This window comes from Labrus bergylta, chromosome 21, assembly GCF_963930695.1.
Source record: "Labrus bergylta chromosome 21, fLabBer1.1, whole genome shotgun sequence".
NCBI lineage: Eukaryota > Metazoa > Chordata > Actinopteri > Labriformes > Labridae > Labrus > Labrus bergylta.
Window position 1 is genome coordinate 5,290,345 of NC_089215.1, and position 27,695 is coordinate 5,318,039.

At 40.7% G+C, this 27,695-nt stretch overlaps 1 protein-coding gene across 6 annotated transcripts in view; it reads right to left on the reverse strand.

Moving 5' to 3' along the window:
• The window catches only part of sdk2b (sidekick cell adhesion molecule 2b), a 318,687-nt gene that overhangs the window by 93,521 nt on the left and 197,471 nt on the right, over window positions 1-27,695 (reverse strand). For all 6 annotated transcript variants that reach the window (XM_065949804.1, XM_065949805.1, XM_029276802.2 and 3 more), the window contains exon 2: window positions 7,583-7,742. In XM_065949804.1, coding sequence (XP_065805876.1) covers window positions 7,583-7,742 — 160 coding nt within the window. The remainder of the gene's footprint in view (window positions 1-7,582; window positions 7,743-27,695) is intronic.

Sequence of the window (27,695 nt, forward strand, 5' to 3'; positions counted from 1 at the left end):
AAAAGTCTTTGTCATGCTTTTATTTTCTATTTTATACTTTTAAACTCGCAGCATGTAAATTCCGCCACCAGAGGGCTCTCATTCAAAACTACAACATAAAAATGGCTGGCAGGGAATCATGGGATGGATTCTCTCTGCTGCTTTACTTCCTAATTCAACAGAAACAAAAGGACAATGAGGGACTTTGGGTAGATCAAGTGTTACGGCATTAGCTTAATTGCGGAAAAATACATTTGTTACATATAGTGAAGTATATCAAAGTAGCTAAAGGAAACAAGTTAAAAAGTTAAATGTTTGGTGCCACAATGTGGATGTTACGTTTAATTTTTCATCTAATCAGCTCTGGGAGTTTTTTTAAGTGAAACGAGCAATCCAATGACGCTTAAGGTCATTATTCCATCATTGCAAGAACAGGAAGCTGTAACTACAGTACACCAAAAAGGACAAAATGGCATGTGATTAATGCAAATCAAACTTAAACACTGACAGCCCTAAAAATGATAAGAGGTAATGTTGTAATATGAGAAAACCCTTGTAAATATAATAATTATACGTTATAAAAAGCAGCTGTTAAGTGGCATCTTCTTAAGTATTTGTGTCTGCAGAGAAAAGTACTTGTGTGGTTGTACATTTGGTCTATTGATTTATGTAATAAGATGTCCTTGTGCTTATTAAAATGCTTCATGATGCTGCCTGTGGATCAATCCTACTGATACTGACCCTTATAAAAACATACACCATCATACGCAATCACAGTGAACGTGCATGACAGAGCTGCTTCCGTCCTTTTTATCCTCTCACTCTTTCACCTGCACTTTCTGACTCACTTACTCACTCTCTCTCTCTCTGAAGGAAACAAGGGATGACTGAGTGAGAGGAGGAGGAAAGAAAGGTATAAAAAAAAATCTATTGTATCCGGGGGCTGTGGAGGAGAATGCCAGGGAGATAGAAAATGGACATTTTTCTTTAGTTACAGGAGGGAATCCATTAAGGTCAATCAAGAGAGAGATGCTGCCTCCAGCCTGGCCGGCTGCTTCCGTCCAAATCCTGCCAGCCAGCTGCTGACGTGATGCGTTCAAGTGCAGGCCAGAGTGCTGGCAAGTTAACAAGATGATACCGCGACTCCTTCTCCTTAGCAGGAACATTGACGATCTCATTAGAAGTAGCATGGGGATAAATGAAGAAGGATAAACTGAGATTAAATCAAATGGACTGAAGTGTATTGTACCAATCAGTGGAGGCACTCGGCTGAATGATAGGTGATCAATTTCTGTTGCTTGTGTATTTGAGAGTCTCTCGTCAAAAAAGTGCTTAAGCATTTTTCTTCTGGAAAGAAGATGGTGGCTTAAGTTACAGGGAGTTCTCTTGAGGACACTTTAATTTTTTTTGTCTACAATGTACAACACTTTCCTAATCTCAACTGATCGCACACATTGGCTTGGTCATTGGCCCTTAGCTTCCAAATATGACTGCCCAGGTAACTCCAGCATCAGATTGGCATATTTAGGCTTCTGCACTGGAACCAAGCCGCAACCTCCAGTGTTGTAACAAAATAAAGCCAAGTGCAACTGTTTGCAAAGAGGCTCAAGGCCAGTCTCAGATCCACATCTTTGTCTGCTGGTAGGTTGACCGAAAGTCTGTTTGAGACAGCATTTCAAATATGGTGACCTCCATCGTTTGGCTTCAAAACTCCACTTCAGAAACCAATGGGTGACATCACTGAGACTACGTCCATGTTTTATTCAGTCTATGACGGAAACAAGCGACAGATAATGCGCAACGTCCTGCTAAAAATCCAATAATCAAACAAACTGTATTATGTGTTCATGAGTGTTGGCTAATGTGGTTCAATTTACGCACATCCGATCAAGGTGTTGTTTTCCTTGAAATATAAACATTACTACATTTCAAGATGTTAGGATTTCGTAGCCATAACATAAGTTACTAAATACAACCTTTATGATGTTACAAATGTAAGCACCATACGATTGGAATTACACGGGAATCAAACACCCTTCTTCTTGCAGAAGGTGGTATGTTTCTTTGTCTTCCCCATGCTGACTTTTGAGATTGCTTCAATACGTAACCTGACTTCAACACCACACCTAAATAAACAATGAGCTACAGGACAGGGTGCAGAAATGAAGGTGTCGGGCTGTCGGTAGCTTCTGACGTTAGCACTGATCATGCGGCTCTGCGCGGCCTCGTGTCCTGAGGTTCAGGAGCAGAAATGAAAGCAGACACGGAGAAAATGCGGGGCGATAAAGTAGTGAAAGAGTTTCACAAACTGACTCGACGAAAGGCATTTCCTTGAATATAACTTCACTCATCATCAAAACAATGAAGTGTGGAACTGACGAACAACCGCAGCAGCAGAAGTAAGAGCAAAGCAATGAGTTGTGGGGAGCAGCAAATGGTGCTTGACTGCAGAAAATAACAAACTGTGAGGATGCAGATGGAAAAATAAAATGAATGTGAGCAAACAAGGCAAATTTCAATCACAATATATATCTTTATTTTATGCTTTGTTAATTCCTCATCCCATTTCATTTTTCAAAACTGCACCTGAAACCTTTTTCTGAATGTCACACAAACACAAAGGACATTTATCTTATTACTGGCTAACAAGCAGGGGCGTGTCCAAAGGGATGGCATGGGACCCCCAAGAAATTTGATTGGCCACTCTAAAAATCCTAAACTGTGATTGGCTATATGCCAATGTCAGGGGCTGGACTTATTAAACCAACTATTCTGGCTTTTTTTTGCAAAGGTTGCTAGTATTTTTCAGCAAGGGATTTCCTGAGAACTACACAACATGAGGACTTTTTTTCTGTCTGCATTCGCACCCCCATGGTGCTGGGAGAGTAGCAGGAGCTAAAAAGTGTCCTCTAATCGTGGTTCTAGGAACTAAAATAACTCATTATTCCTGCGGTGCAGAATCAATACAAAAAGAGGGAGGGTTCCAACAGTTCCTAGAACTATGAAAAAGTTCCTGCGGTCCGAAAACGCCAATAGAGTTAAGACGTTTGAATAGGACGATGTGTAAACGAACAGAGAAGGCTCCACATACACACACTCAGGCATGCACACACACACACACACACACTGCCAGCTGTATCATGGGAACTTCAAGATTGTAACTCACTTTTATTCATTAATTAAAGTTTAAAACTCAATCATGTGTATCAAATCATCCAAAAATTTGTTGGATGACACACACACACACACACACACACACAGACATAAGCACACGCGGATGCACGCACACGCAAAACACACGCACAAAACACAGACACACACACACACACAGCAACACAGACTCGACTGCTGCTTCTCTTGCCCCCTGCTTTTCCTTCATCTCCATCTAGTTAACAAGCCAAGCTTGTCGTCTATTCCCCCAGACATGGAATAATATTGTATTGAACTTGTGTTAATTTGTTCAGAGACACCATGAAATTATATCTGAAGGGAAAAAAAAACTTTGGCTGCTCCGTTACAGTTAAGGTGTGAGTGGATTAAATGGAGGAAGACAGGATGCAGAAAAAAAAGGACGGATGGAAGAATTAGTTTCGAAAATGGAGTTCGGATGTAAAAGGAATGGCTTTAACTTCACATTTATCATCATCTTAACATGTTTTTTTCCCTCTTAAAACCTTCTTTTAGACACAATATGCAACTTGAAACTTTCAAATCGTAATCTTATTTTCATTTCTTTTTTACGTCTTTTTCTGATTTGTTAACACTAGAAACGGTGAAAGCAAGGCTTTTGTTGCGATTGTATTGTGTGCAAAAATACTTTTTTTCCAAAAAAATCAAAGAACTCTCACATCCAACAGAGCATGCGATTGTGCTGCTGAGTCTGCCATGTCTTCTTCATCGTGTTTTTTCATTTCCTTGCCTGTTGATTAGATTATTTCTACTTTGTTGTGTTTCCACTCCCCCCCCCCACGCTAAGTCCTTTCCCTTTGCTGTCTGTCTCATTACAATATGAAAAATCGGAGGAAAAAGGTTACGATTCCCCACAGGACACACAGACTCCACTCCACCAACACATTCAAGACAAGACACACATGACAAACAAAAAACGCCTCCTGAGGTTTGATTAATAAATAACTGTCTTAATTAAGTTCTTGGGTTAATTGGCGGCATAAAGATTGGGGGGGGGGGGGGGGGGGGGCGTGCAAGGTAAACGCCCCTGAGGTTTTTTTTTGGTCGTGTGATAGGAAGCTGTGGTGCTTCGCTGTGTATTTATAGATCTACTCGAGCATTGTGTGCAGGATAATTTGCTGGCTTATGGGTTCAAAACTCCTTAATTGTATTGGATATAATCTTCAATCTTAATTAAGTTGAATTTTAATTTGGAGATAAATCTTTTAAATGATTATTTGCAAACAAAGGCAGCTGAATGCCGGCCAACTGTGATTGCAAAAAAAAAATTAAAAAGATGCGTGTACGGCTGGTTGGCACTCGAGTAGCACAGTGTACGCAATTGATGTTTGTGTTATGTGACAGCAGTCAATGCTAAACCCATTCTCTCCCAAGTGTGACACTCCCCACAGCAGATCACTAAACTCTGCTGCTCTTTCTCCCAGCATTCACTCTCTCTCTCTCCCTCTCTCTCTCTGTCTGTCGCTCTCTCTCACATACACACCTACATGTTGAAGAGTAATGCCTACAGACACACACACACGAACACACACCTTGCAGTATCGATCAGTTGCCAAAGGACACAAGGTCAAGTCGCATGGTGTCAATATTTAAAGCAGCACTCAGCACTGGGGACCTCTAGCATAACCTTGTTAATATGGGGGGTCTGCTCTGCTCAAATACTCTCCTGGCAGAGGAAAAAGAGGAGGACTGCATGCCCCCTTGAACACAACCCACAAAACACAAAGGTACAAAACGCTGCAGAAATACAGATAGAATACCATACATTATGATACGTACGGTACAGTGTGCGGAACACTGCACTTTGTAAAGCTTTAGGAAGCTATCTACCATCATATCTGAATGCTGATATCTAGCTTATTGTTGGTATGTGCCATTGTGGTTGACATAGTATGAAGTCCACTTGGGGTGGAAGTAAACGGTAAATGGACTGTCAAATAATGGCATAAAAGCTGTTTGGTTTACAGGGCTGTAACGCAATGTAAAATCACACACAATATTTCAGTGTTAAATGGTAAATGGTAAATGGACTTGAGCTTGTATAGCGCTTTTCTAGTTTTCTGACTACTCAAAGTGATTTTACACCGCATGTCACGCCTACACATTCACACACTGATGGCAGAGGCTGCTATATATTGAGATCAGAAGTAAATAATCCCATTCATACGCCACAGACGAAGCAGCGGGAGCAATTTGGGGTTAAGTACACATCGGACATGTTGCTGCAAGAGCTGCGGATCGAACCCTTCACCTTCCAATTGAGAGACGACGACTCTACCAACTGAGATTGATGTACCGGTATTAGTCAAACAAATAAAAGACTAATCTGTTTCCCCAACTTAACAAAGTCATTTTGGTACATGGCCAATACTGCCTGTAAAAATATGTTGTGTTATTCCCACACTGTTCTGCATGCCTGTTTGTGTCAGGCCATGTTGTCAGCATGTATTTCCTGACACTCTAATAGTAGATAAACCCACCCTCATCAAGGTGCTAAACAAATCAAACCACCCCCATATCTTCAAATAAATATTCAAATATATATCCATTTCATCTGGTTCTTTAAGGCTCCTTTAGACACGCTGACTCAAGCCTGAGAAGCTTTGCGCCTGACTAGTTGTTTAATCACCCGTTCTATCGCTCAATCACTTGCCCAATAACACAGTTAAAGAGGCCCTGAGGCTCCTACAGACAGTGTTATTCTTCGCTACAGTCCATTCTGATCAATTGTTAAAGCATCTGTGTGTCACTTGTGCCCTTCCCAGCCCTCCCTCCCGTTCTCACTCAGGTCTTATCTCTCTCCAGTGATTGTCAGGAGAAAAAAGCCCAGTTCTTACCAACAAGGCGGACGCTGCTTGTACGTTCACCCTCGGTCGACTCTCACACATGAGCACAACAGTTCAGCTAAGATCAGCAGAGTGTGTGTCAACAAGCTTGTATTTCCCAATCCTTTGGCGCCTCATTAACACTACAGTCTACACACATGCGCACACTCGCATAGAAACACTCGTTGCAGTCACACCACTCTCTGAGATAAGAGCTATGTTGCCCCATTGTAGATCTTCCAGTTATCATTAAAGATGGTTTATCTCCCCGCCCTAACCCTCGCTCACACTGTTCACATGTGTGAAGACTGTAGAGAGAGTGATGGTCACAGAGCCACAAGGGAAAAGAAAAAAGGCAGAAAAATAAGGAAAAGCAAAACAGCAAAAAGCCTCTTCTTTGTTTAGTTTGCTACTTGAAGATAATTATCATCTGCAATATTAAAAACGATAAGATACTGCTCTATAGTGACACTTAGCGATGAAATAAGGTGAGAAATACAAAGACATGCTTTTATTATTTGATCCTTAACAGTAAATGCTACCTTTATTTTACATTTCTAAGTTATTTAATGATAGCTAACCACAATTTTGAAGAAAAAAAACAGACACTGAGAAAGCAGTTAGCGTACTTCTACTTTGCTCAGTAAGCTAGGCTAATGTTTAGCTTACAGTGAAACTATTCAAGCTGACTTTTATTCCCAAAAATTATGATTTAGCTAATGTCTAACGTCTGTGGTAAAGGGTTTATAATGTGACAAAGTACGAATTATCTTATCAACTATGGGAAACAGCTAGGCTACTGTAGGGAAAACTGAAGAATTCGAAGCTAGCTGAGGCTAACTCCAAGTTTTTGGACTCCAAGTCAAATAACAATTATTTTACACCTTGCTACATGCACATTAAAGACTTACTTCTACAATTCTACAATTCACTCAGCAGATGCTTTTATCCAAAGCGACATATATCAGAGAGTAAGTACAACACAAGCAAGGATCTAGAAAAAAGGGAACAATGTCAGTAAGAGCAAACGACAGGTGCTGACAGGAAGTGACCAGAGGCAAAGCACAACGTTGACGGCAGTTCTTGAGAGCTCTAATCAGTATAGAAACCATCTTATAAGTCATCGTTATCAAACAAAAACAATCGTCACAACCATCATCATCATCAATAATATTGAAACCATCATCATTAAGTTAGTAGGTATTCATGAAAGAGCTGGGTCTTTAGCTTTTTCTTAAAGGTGTTAGAGTTACTTAAGTTAGAGTTAACTTACTTGTTAGAGTAATAATTTTCTTCTGAACTTTCTGGTCATAATACTAGAACACAGTAACTTCTAAATGCTATGAAATATTTGCTAATATGTTAGCTAGTTTAGTCAAAAGCGAAGATATTGCTAGTAGCAGAATTTTGACAAAACCTGCTAGGCATGTTTTGCTCTTAATAACAGTGCAGTGGTGTTAATGAAGCTGCTTTTTGCCTCAATTAAGATTTATGAGTCATTATTAGGCCACCACATTTCAATCAGTCCAATCTCCGTCCTTTTTTGACTCTCAACTCTTTGTGTATCAAGGTTACACCGTTCTGCTAACCTGTACTCCAGTGAGAAGCGGGTCAGTTCTGTGGTGTTGTGGATCCATTTAAACTCCAGTGGCCAGCTTCCCTCAGCCATACAGGTCAGCACCAGCCTGTTGCGTTCCAGGTGGAGCTGGCTACGCACCGGCTCTGTTTTGAAGTAGGGAGGCACATCATCTGTAAAGAACAAAAGAACAGCGTTTGTTTTATTTCTCTCTCACTGAGACACCTTGCTGCTTCAGAGAGCGGACAAAAAGAAATACCTCAAAAGCATCGAAATAAAGAACACCCACTCTTAAATCCCCCACAAATCCATGAACCCGGAGGCACAAATTCGCACATGAAAAGACAGACTCGAGTATGACAAGAACAAAGAGTTAGCTGTCGGGATAAAAGAGAGAGGAGCAAATGTATTTAATGTGACTTTATCTTTCATCATGATTAGGTAGGCTTACACGAGAGGGGAAACATGGAGTTGTCAAATTGCTGAAAAACATTTGAACAGGCACGCAACGGCAGCTGATGCTTACATCTTTGTGAGTCTAACAGATTGTAGGTGGTCAGATGCTCGGATCTCACCTAAGACAAAGCTAACTGTGCTGTATTTGATTATCACCGGCTTGTAAACGCCAAGCTGCCACACTCCAGATGGAAAAACCCTCTCTGAACGTGTCCTGCACAGAGCCGTTTAATCTGCTGCGAGGCACTGTTGCTTGTGTTGGGTGAACTTCACTTGCTCTGGGAGCGTCGGGGAAGAGGAAGCAGAGGCATCAATGTCATAAAGGATCGCTCTCTTATCCCCTTGCTCTGTGTATTTGTGTGTCAGTGACACATTGGCACAGCAAACCACTTTTCCTCCGAGCGAGATAGAGCAGACAGCAGAGGAGTGAAGCCCAGGAGGAGGAAGGCATGAAATCCTTCACCATTGGTTCGCCTCCACTCTGTTTCGCTTCATCTTTCGTTCTCTCTGTGTTTCCCGTGCACGCTCCATCGAGTGTGAAGGAAAGGGTTTAAGGAGGACCAGCGAGGATGTCTCCACAGGCTGACGCACATACAGTACCGCACATACAGTACCGCACACACACCGATCTTTTATACCTCAATCAAGAATCTTCACACACGAGCTGTCAAGGTCCCTTGTGGTGCCAATATCTCACCCTTGATAAATGATGCAAAGACGGAGAGCTTACTCGATGATCATTGTAAATATAGAACACATTAATTGGATGGTTGGATAATATAATTATCAAATTGACTGATAATCAGGCATTGAAATTAAACTGTCAAAATGATCTATAGCGCTGATATTTTGTTTTTCAATTTCGGCTGGAACAAATCCACTGGAGGAAGACTGATAAGAGGAGGAATGAGGAGGAAAATGGGAGATGAGAGTAAAATGGAGTGAGAGAACGGAGATGATTTACAAGCTTTCAATCGCAGTTTCAGATTGACTTCTGAAGCGTGTGTAAGTATACATCCCTGCTAATGAGAAGATCATTGTAAGGTATTGTTTAGTCTACTAGAGCAGTGTACACAGATAAAATCCTTTGTGCTATTCAACATGCCACATGTTGCCTGATGTCCTGTTCACAATGGGTATTGATGTTCAAAATCTTTGATATATCGGCCGCATTAAACCAGTATCAAGTCGTATTAAAACTGTTCCACTCACACATAACCTGCATTTGAATTTCTTTGTACCTAGAGCTAGGCAAGAACACTATTTACTGTATTTCAATTACTGCAGTCAATCATCTCCACTGTTCTCCAGTACTCCACTACGGCAACAGTGTTGGCCAAACTGCTAATTTCTGCACCTTAGCCAACTGAATGTGTCCCATTTACATGATGGGTATCAAATTAACAACTTTATCTTTTGATATCACCTAAAGGGGACTGATTTTGGTACACTCTAGTAGTGTTACAGCCCATGTCTAACCCCATTGTTGAAAACAAGGTGGACAGAATATGAGAGATACCTCACAGTGTTATACACCACAGTTCAACAGCACTATATGATTTATAGCTGGGCTGTTATATAATGACTTTAAGGTTGGCAGGGCTCATAAAGATGAAAGTAATGAAAGGTGCAGATGGTTAATTACCTTCTTCCATGATGCAGTTCAGAATGAAAAGTTATTTGAAGTCATGTCAAGGAACTTTTATAAAGAAATGTCATTCTGATATGTTGATATATGGGTTCCGTTTTTAAAACAGAATCCCAGTTATGTAGGAGTGCACACAAATGTACAAAACGGAGAACATCAAGAGGACTAACACAAATTTGAGCAGTAGTTGTGTGGTTTAAAAGTGCTTGGCAAAACTCAATATGTCAACACTGACTATTCATACATTCCGGCACTTTTTCTTGATGCAAATTCACAAGCAGTACTTTGGTCTGACTTCTGACTTTGGAGAACCTGAAAGCGGCACGAGCCCGTAGGCCGCGAATAAATATTTATAACAAACAGAAGACAGAGGAGACTCAATAAAGCACCACACAGTATTGATCTGTCAGATTCAGCTCGCATCACTACCTAGCATTTCCAAGTTGGAAATGATGCCCCCGGCCACCCTGGCTGTGTTGTGTTCTGTTAAAATCTGATCCCTTTAAGCCAGTCAAACAAAAAAGAAAGCCTCCAACACAGCAGAAGCATAAAAAGCCGAGCCAAAACACAGACACGGCTAATCAGAAAGTCACACTGTGAAGTGAAGTCTCGATCTGTGCAAAGAAAGAATGCACAATGAAGCGGAGTGGGGGGGGGGAACGCTGAAGTTATGTGATGTAAGGGAAAAAGTTGTGAAAATGATATATGAGGGAGAAGCATGGCAGACGGAGGCTTAACAGATGCAAAGTAGAGATAAAATGTAAAACAGACTCTGCGGTGCCTTTAGAGTTTAAGTGCTTGGGCATCTCCCAAAGCAGTGTGGGTTAATGCTACGTCGGGCGCGGAGGAAAATAGGCTGCAAAAATGAGAGAGATTGAGATGTGCGGAAGAGATTTGAGATGGCCGAGACTAATTGTTCCCCGGCGATGTGCGCTTTGCCTTTATCTTCGATGGGGAGATAAAAGAGCATAAGGGGGGGGGGGGGCAGAGGAAAAAGAGAGGCAGGGTATCAGAGGTAAGAGACGCATAGCTTTACAGCGAGAGAGTGGGGGGGTTGTGTGCGAAACGTGAGCAAGCATACCTCGGTATCAAGCGTACACAGATAATCATTTACCAACAGGAGGCTGCGAGGCCAAAGGAAACATTGATCACTGATGAGTATCTACAGTAGTCTCTCTCATTAGCAAGTCCATAGGAGCTCATCAGTGATATCTGACTGTAAAATCAGCACACACAGGAGGAGAGGGGAAAAAAAAAAAAACTCTGGGGAGAAGTGCTGACAAAATGGCCTAGAGCAGCAACTAATGATTTTCCTTTTCCGTTAATGAATAATGTGTCAATTATTTTCTGTTCAATTAATTCAGGGTTCATTTTAAAAGTCACGAAAAAACTTTGAAAGGCACTAATACATCAATCATAGCTATATTGCTGAAAATAAGTAAGTGTCCCCACTTTTAACAGGCTGTATATTTGCAGCCGTTGCCAGTAGCTTTTTAGCGAGCTCAGATAAAACCCGACTTTCGTAGCTTCCCAGAACCAAATAGAAATCACATAAAGAAAGCAACTAGGTGGAGACTATATAGTAGCATACCTTACAAAAAATGACAAACGACAGTTGTGTGTATACTGTACAGCTGAGATGTGACTGTGCTAGCGTAATCAAATGTTCAGCTAACCATAGATTAGCTGGACATGTAGCTCAGGGGTTAAAGGGCCAGCTCACCCGGCTCTACTACCCAGATGTTAACATGCCCAGTTAGCATGTTAGCCACACTCGGCAAACCAAATTAAATAGTTTACCCGCTGCCTATTTTGAATGAACTGTGCTAACTTCTGGCTGCTCTCTCATATTTAGACTAAATTTCAGTTGAACCGATTAGGAAATTAATCGACTCAGAATATCCCTAATACTGTATCGCAGATGTTATGCCACATCCATTCCATAATATAAATCTACCAATATGCAATTTCTATGAATGTTGAGCAGAAACCACGGCCCGAGTGGAGCTTCCACTCTGCAGCCGTGTGCTTCCTCTGCAACACAAAGAGTTAATTGTGCGGTAGCGGCTCCTCATTAGCATAGTGCAAAGCTCATACCAAAGGACGCTCCCCAGGGGCCACGGCCCCGGGTCCACACAAAGCTGGGACGTGTTAGCAAATGTGTGTGTGTGTGTGTGTGTGTGTGTTTGCGTGCGTGCATGCATAGTTCAGATGGCCACTCACAACCTAGTCCGTTGCACACACTCAATTAGATCAGCTCTCTCATTAATGAGAATAGTGCCAGGTACAAATGCCTGGCCTGCGGTGAGAATTCATAATTAAGTAGAACTTGGTGAATCCATTTTAGAATAACAAGAGCTATGGTCGGGGACATTTCTACCTTTTTAACAAAAGATGCTCTTGTTCTAAAAATGTCTTTCAGCTTTAATGTTCTCCTGCAGCGAGGCAACTCTGCTCTTTGTTTGTATTTGTTCACTTGGGTGAATCCTTCCAAATAAGTAATTTATGCCACTTATTCATGAAAATGTAGCTGCGACTGGGGTTTCTTCACTAGCTTTTCTGTCACGCTGAGCGAAAACAAATTGGGCCGATGGCAAAACGGGCCGAGCAGTGTCCAGATGTGTGAAAATAAAGCCTGCTGGTTCAATTTCATGTGTTTCGCGTCTGCTCTCAGCGAAAAATCCCGAGTTTAGTTTTCACAGAAACATCTTCTTCTCAATATCTCTTCGAGCTCCCCAGCTTTCCAGATGCCACGTTTCTTCAGTTTTTTTTTTGAGAAAACCACATGGCAGGGATAAGTCTGACAGCGGGCTACATCCCAGTTCCCAGAATGCTGTGGTGGTGCTGTGTGCAGCCGCCACGAGCAGCAAACTCCCTCCTAGCTTACTTCCTCAGGGGGCGCCCGTGCTCCTGGACACGGCATTCATATTTCAGCCTCAGCCTGGGGGGCTTCACACATACATACAGACATGCACACAGGTGCATTCTTATACTTATTACAACCTGCAAATGAGAAAATGTACTCCCTTGTGTTGATTCAGCCGACTGCACATTACTCACAAATGTGCAGCGCTGATGTGTCTGGGTGTGATGTAGTTTTTTTTGTATGCATGTTGAAGCACTTTTTATTCTATGTGTGATTTGTTTATGTCTACATAGCTTGTGTGTGTGTTTATGTGTGTATGTTTTTTTGTTTGATGGCAGGTGTCTGGATGTGTGATGCTGATGAGGATGGAAGTTTGCTGGTGGTCTAACTGAGCTGCTAATGGCCCCGCTGGGTGTGAAAATCTGTTCCACTGTCTGTCTTTATTTAGCACACTGGTCTGGCTCTCTTTCAGTGTGTGTGTGTGAGTGTGAGTGTGTGTACGCAGGATGGAAATGGAGGAGCTCCAAAATGTGTCAGTGGATGTATGTCAGCGCAGAACTACAGCACAGTTTGTGTGTGTGTGTGTATGTGTGTGATAACTTACACATCCCTAAGAGACCCTCAAACCGAGGCCAACTGCTGATTTCCACTAGTCACTGTTCATACATGGGATATTTTTACGGAACCAATCAGCTGTTTACTATTCCGTCCACACGCAATAGAGTCCCTTACGCGCCCTTACACATGCTCAAACACACACACATCTTTCACAGGCATGCAGCTTTTGGCACTTCCCCAGCGGCCCTTCTCACTTCATTCACGGCTCGGTGACGCCTCCTTCTCCTCCTCTTCGCCTGCAGCACCGCATTTCCCATGAGTCCACGCTGCCAGCTACTAATTTCTACTCTCGCATGATCTTCCAACGCTGCAGGTCTACAGACCTTTGGCACCGCCTTGTGGAGACTGATTCTGAGTGGGCAGGAAACGATGCCATTCATAGGTGAATTTTATTTATTCACATTTTTATTTATTTACTTTTTCAGTATGAAATATGAACTGGTCAGATGTCGGTCTTGGATGCACATACAGTAGATGTCGAAGTTGCAATGGTGTTACTTTTCATTCGAGTTATTCAGGGCTGCTGGTTTCAAACTCCTGGCTCAAGTTCTCCCAGTGGGTCGGGAGAAAGAAATCCTTAAGGGTTCAAATATGAAGAACAAGCAAATACATGTTTTTTTTCTCTGATCTTTACTTTTTACTTTCAGGATCAGGGTTTTTTGAATAACTTGTGTTTCATCATTATTAAGCATTCGAGTTATAGCGCTACACAAGCTCAAGTCCCTTTACTTTAATTAGGGATGGGCAGTTCTGATAAGAATACATAGAGATCAAATCCTGCAGCACTGCAACATTTCTGGCTAAAACAGGCCTGGTAATTAAATCATTAAGTCATGATTGGGTCCATTCCATTTTGGGTAATGATCTCCTCGTCCATCAGGATTTGTGAATATCATTTTGGACCCGTGGATCACTATTGCATCGTCTTAACCAATGCAAGCACTTTAGGGTTTAAGTGCCTTGCCTTAGTACACTGACATATGTACAGGAGGAGGCGGAGAGGGAAACCACCAAGCCTTTGATTGGTTGATGACCCGTTCTACCTCATGAACTACAGCCGTCCAAGTTGAGCAGTTGAAACAGTTATAAGCCATTGGTTATGGATATTGGTTAGTTGTTTTAAAAAAAAAAAGATGTGATAGATGTCATCAACAAAAGGTAAATTAGCATGACAGGAGGGTGACTAGTAAGGTTTTACAAGTATCACTCATATTTTTGTTCTACAATGTGGTAATAAGACAGCAGTCTGACCACTATCAATCACAGTAGCTCAAACATTAAAAGTGTCTCCCTCTTTAAACAGCCTGCGCAATGAAGGGAGGGCACTCGTAAATCTGATGAGCTAACCTTTAGCCACGACAGGCTAAGATCTCCCGACTCATGCTTACCGTTAAAACTTACCCCTGAGCAATACTTTCCCCACCACAAATAATCACTCGCAAAGTTAGACTAAGCAGCTAATGCTGTGAAACAGAGCAACACTAAGAACCAAAAAAAGTTTTACTATACAAGTTGGGAAAATCATGTGTCATAAAAATGTATAAAACCAAAGCAAAAATGAGTGAATGTATGCCAATACATGCTTTTCTGTTTCCGTTACTTTTGTTTAATTGCCTTCTTCTTCTTCCACACTCAAGCTTGTGTGTGTTTAGTGCGAGTGTGTGCTTGCTCGGTACCAAGCTGGTTTAATTTCCCACAAGATCCAGAAAGAAAAATCTCCTTAGTGCTGGCGTGTGGAGCCCAGCGCACCGAGGATATTATGCTGTTATGTTTATGGAAGCAAATCAATTCCTGCATTATGGGACACAACAAAGACGAGGAGCATCTCATGTGTCGGGATCATATGGCTAAAAACATCCTTCATAGCCTTCAAAATAAGCAACACTGGGGTCCTTGTGTGCTGAAACAGGCATGCTTTAAAGTACGGCTGCCACCTCATAGTGGAGCAAATGTAAGTTAATTAAAACAGTCTTAGTCTACTATGTTTTCTAAGGTCTGGTAGTCCCAGAAGGCAAAACAAAAAAGCCTCAAAATCAGTCCCGGAGTTTTGCTTTGTCAGTTGCTTGAGCCTCTCTTTAAGAACAAAATTTGGAGCTACTGGCTTAGCATGTCCCTTTAAGAAAAGGGGCACTGTGCGTAATGTATTAACATGACATATTCTGAAGTGTTTGTTCCGGGGAAAGAGCCTCTCGTGCGAACCAAAGAAGTAGTCTGATATACCATTTGAAACAACATGCTTTCCATGTAGAAAGTGTCTAGATAAGCTCAGGTTCACGGGGAGCGGTTTTCATTTCATTTAATCCGTTTATTTGCTAGTTAGCAGCTACCCGCCAGGCGGCTAAAGCCAGAAATGAGCTTTAACCAACCAGCAGTCATCCGACTACAGCAAAGACATCGATGTAATACTGAGTTCAGACTTTTTTCAGGTTTTTTGGACACATCCAGAGATATGTTTTTTTTACTACGTATGGAATTTCATGATGCTGTAATAGGGCATAATTTACTGACAAATTAATGTACGCTGATATTTCATCACTGCGTCAGAGCAATGTGAAATCCAAGGCAAATTTACCATAGGGACAATAAAGTTCATAATATCTTAGAAACATTACCACTGATTCTGTTAGCATTGTTGTTAGCAGGAGGCTAGCGTTCTGCAAGCGGTAGATACATGTATTTTAATGGCTTATAATGGCGGTGTATTTCTCCATGATGTAGTGAAGTGTTAACAATGTAACTAAAAAATACACTTTCAAGCCTTGTAACTAAATCCCCCATCCTCCTCCACTATCTATAACAACACCACTATCCCAAAAATGTCTAATATTTAGAAATTAAAGACCGAAACCAACATCAACTAGTCAGCTAACTGACTAAAAAAACTCAAATCTTGGAGTCGACGGGTCAGTTTAAAGCATTTTTTCACATTCCAAACCTCCATACTGTATGATTTTATTTAAACTAATGTCAGAAGAGTAACACCGGATGAAGATGCATGAATATATAAAATACTTTCAAACTTCGATATTTCTTGTATGGAGGTATAAGTGCAGTCAGGGAAGTAAATGAACAAACACACAGAAACACACTCAACTATACAAGACAGCACGCATCAGTGACCTGTCTAACCCAGTGCTCGGGGATGGGGTGTGTCTGCAGTCCACCCCTGGCCTCTTGAAAAATTAACGCCGTGGAACAATGTTCTTCAGCGCTCAATAATGTATGGGCAGGTTACTGCAGGGGAATCGTAGACAGAGGAAGAGAGGAGAGGAGTCTACTTTCTTATACGCTTCACTTCCTCTTCGGACTACAGAGGCTGGACCTGCATGCAAGCACACACACACACACACACACACACACACACACACACACACACACACACACACACACACACACACACACACACACACACACACACACTGAAATACGCACAAACACACACAGGTGTTATAGGTGTTGTAAATGAGGTGTCTGCCACAAACTGTCGGTTGAACTTTTTAACAGCCCATATGTACACTTGAAGCTTATGCAGCCAAGTTTATAGCTCAAGTGAGAAGGAAGTGAAGAGAGTGTTGCCCATGTGTTGATGACATATCAGCCACAAAATAACACAATTCTCACCCACCATGGTCACCATTCACTATGCAGGCATATCTGTCAGCCAAATCACTTGGACAGGATTTATTATCACATCTGAACACAGAATTATTAGTTAATACTATGTGCAAATACAAAACTGTGTGCAAATATCACAGATATCTGGAGAGATTCCAAATAGTGGGGGGCTTAATCGGAGTTTACAGGTGGATGCTGCAGTGTGAGCACCGCCAAAATAAGAGCGGGGAGAGCGGGCACTGCCTTTTTGTAAAAGGTATGTTTGATTCATACTGCAAGATGACTGTCAACAACGATGGATTCAAGTTACTAAAATGTGTCCTACTCTCTAGACTCTTTTGTAATTTGGTGCGCAACTATTTCAACGGTGTGAAAGCAAGTGTTTGTTAAAGCTGAAATATTCTGTCTTGGTTAAGTCAGACACCACGGCCTCAGCATCTCAGTCTTAAATATTTATGAGCATCAATGTTTAATGTGGCAAAGAAAAAAATCAAATTATCTGTTTCAGCTGAATTATTAAAGAATGACAGGTCAGTGTACGTGTGAACGAATGCACTCGAACATGCAGCAATGCATGACTCAGTTCAATGAAGTGTGAGCAGGTTTTCACAATTGGAACGGTCTGATCAAAAATTTAGGTTGGTGTGTTTTGTTTCTGTCCTCAACCCACAGTTCAGTTCAGTTCAGTTTACTAAAAAAAAAAAAACAGACTTCTTAGAATTCTGGGGAGAAAGAAAAAAACAGGAAACAACTCTGAAGACGAAGTGTTTGTGACTGTGGTTAAGTGTAATCATAGTGTTGTTACTGGCGAGCGTTTCACAGCGCAGAAACAGAATGGGAAGAAAAGTAAAGACTGGTGTTTCATCATGAGGTCATGCTTCAAGAACACAGCAAAGGTTAGAAGTTAAAGGGATAGTTTGTATATTTTTAAGTTGTTAAAAAACAAAAAGATGCTGAGGAAACACAACAAGATGTTAAAATGAGAAATGTGCCCTGTCAAAAGAAAGGCTGTCTTGAAAACACTGAGACTTCAACTAGTTATGATTTGTTTGTTTTTCAGTGTGACTTTTGGGACATACCGTGTCTCACAGGAGTAAAAATAAAGCTCTTGAAAAGCAACTTTAAAGCTCCTGTGAGGAGTTTTAAGCTCGTTATGAAACAGCATTTATCTTCGTATTGATGCCTCTCCATGAGCTACAGAAACTAATGAAACAATCTGCATGAGGATAAACTCTTTGTTTACAATAATTTTTAATGCCTGAAACCTCTGCCCCAGCATAGGTGTCACATTAGGGGATTTAAAGCCTGCTGCAAAAACAATCTTTTTATTTCATTTACCAAGGCAACGCTTTTCAATCAGTGATACATTTCACTGTGAAAAGACAGTAGAATAAGATTTTTGGTTAAATAAACTACTCTGATTTGTACACAACAGAATCAGCAAAAATTAAGAAGTAATTCTTTGTCCACAGGAGGGCGCCAAAATCAACACAAACCGAAAAAAATCCTCGTAAGTGCTTTAAATGAACAGAAGACAGAATAATAAGAGATTTATTGTAATACAATATATGCCACGTGGGTTTTGTTTACAGTTATTTTGTGTTACACTTGCATATTGTTATTATGCAAGTTATTATTACTTTTTTAACCAATTTATGGGAAATATTTTTTGCTTCATTGGAAGGAGTTGGCTCATTTGCACCTACTTTGGTCACATGATGATGGATGTATGTGAGATACATTAAGAAATTCAGCCATGCATAGCTTAGTAGAGTTTTAAGTAAAGGCATTTGTAAAGGCAAACATTTGTTTTAGGTCAATTTACTGTCCACCTGAAAGTATCTGATTTAAAGGCTACATTTAATCAGCATTGCTTCTAAACACTGAATTAAACAAACCACTAATTCCAATTATGATCAACTAAAATACTCTTAAGTACCACATTCCTAAATAAAATTCAGACCTGTAACTAATGTTGTTAGGAGAAATTACATATTGCCAATAAAGCCTTTTAAAATCTACTTAAGATGAGTGTGAGTGCATTGTGCTGGTTAATTTGAATTCATTTCAAAGAGTGCTTGCTTTAGAAGAGAAATTTGGAGGATAATTGTCTAAATTGCCACTTAGTGAAGATGATTAGTGGAGGTCAATATGCACAGCATTTGATAGCCAAGGTAGATTGGAGAAAAAAAAAGGCCATTATCCAGGATCTCTCATGATTCAACACTACTAAGTGTGAGGAATGGCAGAAAAGAATCTCACTTCATGGCCTTATCAGAAGGCTTTTAATGTACGAGAATGTGAGTTTTCGTCACTCTTTACTACGCCACATTGAAGCTGGATTTAAAAGGAGTCTTGATGCCTTAATAAATGTCGTTCTAACATTGGTTTCTTACTGTTAGTGTACTGTTCTCTCCTTTGCATCCTGAGCCCTTTTATAATCTATTTTTGAGGCTTTTTGTATTTATTTGGACAAGACAGTGGGGGATGACATGCACCAAATAGCACCAGTATTGGTGGTCCAACATGTGACCAGTGCGACAAGGACCTGTCCATTGGGCACCAGATTACATTGTAAAAGCCATCTCAGCGTTATTTTCCATCACCTAGAAACAGGGAAAGAGGTAGAGTTCATAAAGTTTGGTTGGTTCATAAGCGTTGCAGACAGCTACAATGTGTCCTCCTGTCAGTCAACTCAACTACATCCCTAGTTATGCAAATGTATGAATAACACTTAGGCTTAATTATAAACCAAAATAAATCAAAACTGTAGTTTTTTGCACTTCCCCATTGGCTTTATTTTTCCATCACTGGAGCTTATCGCTTGATTTAAACCCAAACATGTGCTTTTTCCTAAACCTATGACCTAGCTATTGATTTACAAATTATTTTTGCATGATGGGAATGTCACATTTTTTAAATTTTCCAGCAAGCTCTATTGAAAGAAAATGTTACATAATGTTGTTTTTTAATAACCTTAAATTGAATACAGTATTTAATCTTACCATTGGTTGCACATTTATGATTACTAATGTGACTGTGGTGCACTTAATGTGCTCAACTGAGTGATGTCTTGTTCTTTTTGCTACAGACCATGCTGCCCTTTGAGTTGGCCAATGCATATTAATACTCTGAGTTGTTTATATCTAGTTTTGAAACAGACCCAAATCGATAGTGATGCCTCTTTATGACCGACAATAGCAAACAAGACCATCATTGAGAAGCTTGTCCTTTTCTACATTCATCTTTAATACCTCTAGTTATGGTTTCAGACTTTCTGTACCTTGCAGAAAGAGAATTTTTTCCACATCAAATAAGAAGTTGCAATATGTCCACAGGGGATGCCAGAAACTGGACAAAAGGTTTTTCTCAGGAGCTTTTAAAATAGACTAAAAGCGTATTTAAATAGAGTATTTTCCCATTTGAATAGGAGTATATGTGCATCCATGTGGGTATTGTGTACATAATAATAATATGAGCAGGCATGCATGTTTTAATACACACAAAAGGTTTCACAGGTGAATGTTTGTTTCTTCTGCGCACACACACACACACACCCACGTGATGCACCGCTGGGATCTTGACAAAGTCGCTACACAAACAGAACTGCATGCACGCACACGTCGCCCACCTCATCCATCTCATCCCTGTCTCTGTTGGCGCCTTTCTGCTCATCCTCTGACAATCACGCTGCGACAAAGGCATATACATATAAACAAGGAGACCCCCTCCCACCACCTATACCTCCCCTTGTGACACACACAAACACACACACACACTCATACACATTCGGAAGCCCTCTGCTCCACCTTCCAGGCATGAATGTGATCACTGTTCTGTCCCCTTTGTACTCCTCTAATGAAGGGCACGTCTTAATAAAGCCCAGAGAATGGATGGGGCTGGTTTCACTGCTCCGCAAGCAAATTAGCTCCTTCTTACCTTCAGCTACACCTTTTTTTTTCTTTGACCTCCTGCCGTGTTCTCTCACTGTTATCATGGTTGGTTTACCCACTTGCTTTTCTTTCCCCTCTGATTGCTTCCAGTGAGTACCTATTTTTAAATGTTTGTAGCTTGAAAATGGAGCAGCGGGAAGGTTCAAGAGTAAAGTTGTAAGGTAGACAAAAAGCTTGTGGATATCACATCATGTTTTTCCACCCTGTTTTAAACTAAATCAATGGCTAAGAAATAGTATGTTCTTCCCTGATTAGAAGAGTTATCCCTATTAGTCAGGGGGTTTTAAATATTGGCACAAAAGCCCTTCTGGAGTCCTGCAGGGGTCAATGTTTATACCTTTTGTGTTCTGCTCCTGGTACTTTATATGGCCTCTGAATAAAAAACCCAATGTGGACATTCAGAAAAGCCACGATCTTCCATTAATGAGCTTTCAATTAAGGTATTATATGTGATCCGGCCACAGTGTATTGTGCAAGTACATCCAGGCCATAAAGGGAAAGAAAATGGATATAGCACAGAAAAAGAGGTGTGAAAAGAAAGAAAAGAGTGGGTTGGAGAGTCACGATAAGGCTAAAGGTAGAAAACCATTCTCTAAATGCTAAACTGCATAATGAAGTCCAAGGATTAGGTTAGGGGAAAAACAAGGGTTTTATTTACATCACTGCACACAGAAACTCTTAAGCCAGAAGCTTTATTGGATGGGTATTAGGACTGGATATTTTTTGCTATGGAGGCTCACAGGCAGTGGACAGTAAGCAGTGCATAAGGAGCAGGAAGCTTTACGCTGTGTAATATAAAAATGAATGGCTATTGTTGACAATCCAAAATGTAGAAAAATAGGACACAACTTTTATGCCAAGGTGGATACAAAGTGCTTCAAGCAAGCTTATGTACCATTAGCTGAACAGAAGCTACTGTGCATACAAGCTAGCTAAAAGCCAAAATAAGCCACAATATCCTATACAAGACAGAGTAAGGCTGTTGTAGAAAGTCATTTGTACATTAATCTGAGACAAGGGCAGTTGACGTATTCAAATTTTAACTGTAAAAAATATTCCTCTCTTTTCCCTCTAAGTTTAAACGGTCACATTTTACCCATCGTTCCCCCAGTCACACGTACTCTCATTGTCATGAATATCAAAACACAACAAAAAACTGGGCTGGCCCATTGTGTACTTAAAGTAGTTGGAAGGACCAAAATTAGGTCTGATGGAGATAAGAAACATTGGACACGCTGTAGTCAGTAGAGATGCTTTTTACTGATGCCAGCGTACACAGAATGAGGCGAAACAACCTCAGAGGGAATATCACCAGGGTGTGTACGTGACAGTTTACAGGTTTTTGTGCAGATGAACACTTTTTGAAAAAGCCTTTATCTAGACTGAGGATGCTATCAAAAAACAGTGCGAAGATCTTTAAAGGATAAGAGGTTTGGGAAGAAGACGAACCAGATGAGAAACACACTTTGTTTGTGTGTGAGTGTGTGTGAGTGTGTGTTGGTGTGTCTGGCTTTACGTCAAACCTGGTTTGAACTTTGCAAAGCACAAACCATTCGAAGTTCATCTTAAACAACTTGATTCTACAGCTCAGCTCCAAAGACTTTGAAGTTGGTGTGAAAATGTGTATAATGAAGATTTAGTGTTGAGGGGGTTTTTTCGCAACAAAAAGAAACAAAAAAGAAGCAGTACGGACTATTTGTGGTGGGAAAGAAACAGAGAGATGAGTCTAAGGTCAGATGTGGTAAGTCTTTATTTTCTTACTTTCTGTCAACAAGCAGAAATTGGTTTGATAGAAAGGTTTTACCTGAACTGAGTTTCTTTTGGGTTGCTTTTTGTCTAACATGCTTTGAGCAGAAAAGTAAATCAAACCACATCCCAACAACAGCCTTTGAAGAAGACATCTGCCTGATCAAATGTAAGCTGCAGCCATGTTGGTCGACACACTAAAGCTAAGATCCTCTTTTAATGTATTCAACACAACATTGTACAAGATTTGAAAATTAAATGATTTGAATAAAATACTATCCAGCCTCAGAAACTGTCTATGCTGACCACCAGTAGCGGAAGGTAAGGTCCATCAGCACAAACAAAACCCAACCAGGACATTGTCTGTTTGTTCCCCTAACATCAGGAACGAGATACCGCATTTTAAAAGCCCGTTTTTTTTCCCCAGAGCCTCCACTGGCATCCTAAAAGATAATTTTTTGTCACGCTGCATTAACTGCTTCCTCTATTTGTGCTAAGCTAAGCTAAGCTAACCTTTAAACCCACTGTAGCATCGTATTTGCTGACTGAAATTAAATAAAATAAAAAAAGTGAAATTCTTGGCCTGCTGGGCAGATTTTGGGACGTTTAAGCAGTGACAGGACAGACGTTACCCCCTGTTTCCAGTCTTTCTGCTAAGCTAGGCTAACATGCATCCCACAAAAAGGAACAGAATGTCCTCTAAAATAATATGTAAATAAACATAAAACTACACCATAAGTATAGCAAACAAACACACTGAATTGTATGGTTGTATTTTTGGTATCTTTGTCAATGATATACCCCACGGCCATGAAGTAACGATCTCCAACCGCTGTAGGTAACAATTTAAGGATGAGTCTTCAGGAAGTCGCAGCTCCTCTCTTTTCAGTACACCAATTCATTTTCCTTCCTTCTCGTCTCCACCTGTCCAGTCTTTCTCGCTCCATCTCTGGTGACAACCCTGCCATTAATGCACCTCTCAGGTGACTGACAGCTTCCTCAAATGGAGGTGTATTGGCTTGGCTGTGATTGACAGGTTTGCCTCCACCTCCCGTAACCATGTCTGCAATTGTTTGATGAGCATCTGTCTGAAAAGTGGACACTCAAAACACACCCTCAGCCACTCCACTGCTCTTTGCCAGCCACTCTCCGCTACAACTCTGTTGAATAAAAAAATGGGTTTTTCCATTCGATAAAAGTAAGATGCACTCCAGATTACAGCAGCCATTTTCCATCACACTTTATTATGTCCCAGCAGTCCAGACAATACCTCATACACACCAAGGCTGACAATACCTCACACACACCTACGCTGACCAATCTGGAGCCAATATTTATTTCACTATGTGGCCAATTTTGTTTTATTTCTTGCCTTGCCTTAAACTATTTTTCACATATTTTTCAAAACATATATACAATTCAATGTTCTGTCAAAATTGGAAATAAAGGGTTTTGATTTACGTAACTCCTAGGGGGAACTGTGCTGCAAGGATTTAGCGAGTAACAAAACAACGTATAATCTATCAGGATTCTAATCTTTCATGAGCCCGTAAAATCCCAGATTTCCTCTGCCGCCCCTTGAGGGTTAACTCCCATCACCAACAAATGGAAAAAAAAGATTTTCACACACATGTGCCTTTTCTTTTTCATATGAAGCTACCGTCGGACCAGTTAAGCAGGCCCTGCAATGAGAAAATGAGTTTGCCCTCGTGTGCTCCGTCTGTGCAGTATAGTATTATCTAATTCATACCAGAGTAAAAGAGTGGAGATAAAGCTGGAGCTGGAGGCCAGTTTGGGTATCACTGAGTGTATGAAAGGACTGTGAGTGTGTGAAGCACTGCATCCTAATGTGTGGATATCTGTGGAAACTCGCTAAATCCAAATGACAGTCATAGCTATGAATGTGAGATTTTTGGTGCTACACAGAAACATAAACCCCAACACACACTGCCAATAGAAACACACAAGCAAGTCTCAACGGTGTGGTGATATCAATGAGGTAGAAATACAGCATCAAAGGTTTAGGCCTCAGCCAAACAGTTTTCATCCATCAGTGTTTCCCTTAGAATAATGTAATTAGATGTTCATATTGAAAACAGCTAAATTAAGTCATTACAATTCAATACAAAGAGAAAGATCACACTTGAAGTACTTACAGGGGGGATATTTGACTAGAGAGTCTCTCTTAGTTTCTCTTCTGAGCATGCCATTGTCAATGAACCCCTTCTTGTGGGAGCATACCAAAGTGTATGCGTGGTTTTCAGGAAGAGGAAATTGTCCAATAATCAATCATGGATGACGTAATTGCAACAGACCAGCAGAAAACAAAATACAAAAATAACAGTCCCTCCAGTTCATGCAGAAATAATGGGTTCAAGTGGCTGGATGTGAGGTCGCAGTGAACTTTCGACCAATCACATATATTCCACCCAAGGTCATTATTATTCAAGTTTTGAAACTATTACTGCCAGGCATCCTGAGATGTCACCCTTCACAAATAGGATGGAATTCGCACAGCATCAGGATGTTACAGTTAAATGTACCTTTGAGCTTTTGGATAAAAATTGTCGTCACATCTTCATTTTAAGATATGAGAATGTAAGAATAATGTTTTATAACTGACATATAATTTCTTGACTTATTGCCAAAAACATTGTTTGAGAGATCAATGAAAGTGACCTCCAACTGTGACTATGTAATTCTAATCAGTTTATCTTTGAGTCGAGGTGGGTATTTTTGCCAAATTTGACACCATTTCCTCATGGGGTTCCTGAGATACCAGATTCTAAAGAGCATAATGGGAATAACGAGCAGCAACAGGTTTTCTTGGTCATTATGATTGGGTGCCATTGTGTAATACCTGGCAAATGGGCAGAAAAAGTTAATTTAAAAGAATGCTGACATTGACCTTTCCCTTTGACCGTTGAACAGAAAAATCTAATCCGTTTGTCTTTGAGGCAATGTGTACATTTATACCAAATTTGAACAGATTATATCAATGAGTTTCTGAGATATTGCATTTACAAGGATTGGACGAACAGACGACCCAAATCATAAAACCTCTGGCAACAGCTGTCACTAGACGGCATAAAACCTCCTCTTAGCACATGTCCCACATTAAAGTTATTCAAGGCTGCTGCTGGAGGTTGTGACTTATAGATTGTACGTGTAGCTCCAGAATACACAGCAATGGAACTTCTTTTTTTTCTTGATGGCTTCAGCAGACACAGCAGCCTGGTGATGAATGGGCTGTGGCACTGCTCGCTGCATTCAGACAAGTCCTGCAAACCTCTCTGCCTAATGACACCGCACAGAGGGCCGAGGTTGGACCATCCATCAGGGGTCCAGCGCTCATCACCGTCTACAGGAAGATCACGCCCTCGTCTCGCAATGTGGGGCTTCACCCGTCCTTTACCCATCCTAAACTCGCTCTCCATTTTCTCCGAGTGACCCGTTGCCCTCGCTCTTAAGTTGCTCCTTCATTTGTTGGCTTTTACCGTTCTGTCTCTACAGCTATCCATCCTATTACCTCTATGTTTAAGTCACCTTTCAGTTACCCTCCTCATTCAGCTTCATCACCTTCAACATACACCTTTCAATTCAGATCCAAAGCACCTTTGGTTACCATGACAATATATGCTGGTAAAGGACAAGCAAAAAAGGTTAATTAAGTCTACGGTTTGTTTTCTCTTAGCTCTGCATGTCATTCCACACTCTCGCCCTCCCCAACTTGTGACTCTATCCACTGTCCTGTCTCCCTAATAAAGGCATAAGAAGACAAAAAATAAATCTTTAACCAAGTTACCATAAGATGAAAACAGTTGTTAATGTTGTTTTTTATCATGTACCTCGCTTTTGTATCACCCATATGCCAGTCACTGACTCAACAATTACTCAATAATGACCAACAATTATTTTGTAGGTATTCTTCCTGGATGGAGTTTTTAAGATGTCTGGAAACTTAAAAAATCTTCCTTGGGAAGTATACACATTTTGCACCTAACGAAACACCTGTCTAAGTATTTAGGTCCCTTCAGAGTGATAATAATTTTGGCATTTGTCCTTACAAGCTTCAGTTAGCATCCTGTTCTTGCTGATTCTTGGTTTCCTGCCACTCCCTCTCCAGTAAGAGTTTCAATTCCACCACCATTTCAGTCTGCCTATTTATCAGACGAAGTATCATCATGTCTGTGATGTTTTTTTCCATGAGTGGATGGAACCCAGCTCTACACTATTAGCTGTAAATGCCATTTTATATCTACGGCAAGTCCTTCCCCAGCGTTCAGTTTCTCATTCAAAATGAAATAGAACTCTGATTGCCATTTTATTGAAACTCTAAGTCAACACCAAGTCATAGTATCTGAAGAAGAATCTATGCTTTAACACTGAAGGGGTCTAATAGGAACATACACACTGTCACAAATACATGGGCCAATGATCATAAAAGTTGGAAACAAGTTTTACCAAATAAGAGCTGAAAGTGTCAAATAAATTAGAAGAGGGAGACTCAACATTTGCATAATGTAAAATAAAGGCTTTTGTTTGTTTACAATGAACAATTTGGATGACAATATTACAGAACACCTTACTTCCCCTCTTCATATGAATTTGATGCTCATGCACCGATTGATAAGTGGTCAGATAGAGTCCGAGCTTGAGTTATTTTTCTACCATTTCGCTTACTACTGTCACCTGCTAAATTCATGCATGGAGGAGGATGCCATGCTTGGTTGCTCCCTTTTTTCCCCCCAGTTTGTACATTTGACAATACCGTCATCAGGTGACATTGAACTGTGGATATTGAAAGGAGGTGGGTGTGGCTTGTCGCCTATGAACAGCATGAGGACGGTAACGAGAGAGAGCAGGGAGTGTAGTCTAAATGTGCTGCCTTGCTCCCTTGTCACCGCTGAAGGTCAGAGCCGTCCCTCACCGGCAGCACCGACCTGACAAGCGAAGCACCCGTGATTGACACCCCATCAGCTGCTTTTTACATCCTCATTCATGCAAGAACGCATAGATGTACATTATATATTACGTAAAGCATACTTGCATGCGGCGCTATCTGCTTTATTCCTACAGTATGTTAAAAAAGAAAAACATGAACGCACCATCATATCACTAAATCACTCTCTTCTTTGGCTGCTATGAAGAATAATGTCACCTTTCAGGAGTTTTTGAAGTGCTTTTTGAATAGCCAAACTATTGTTGCTTGGTAATACCAAAG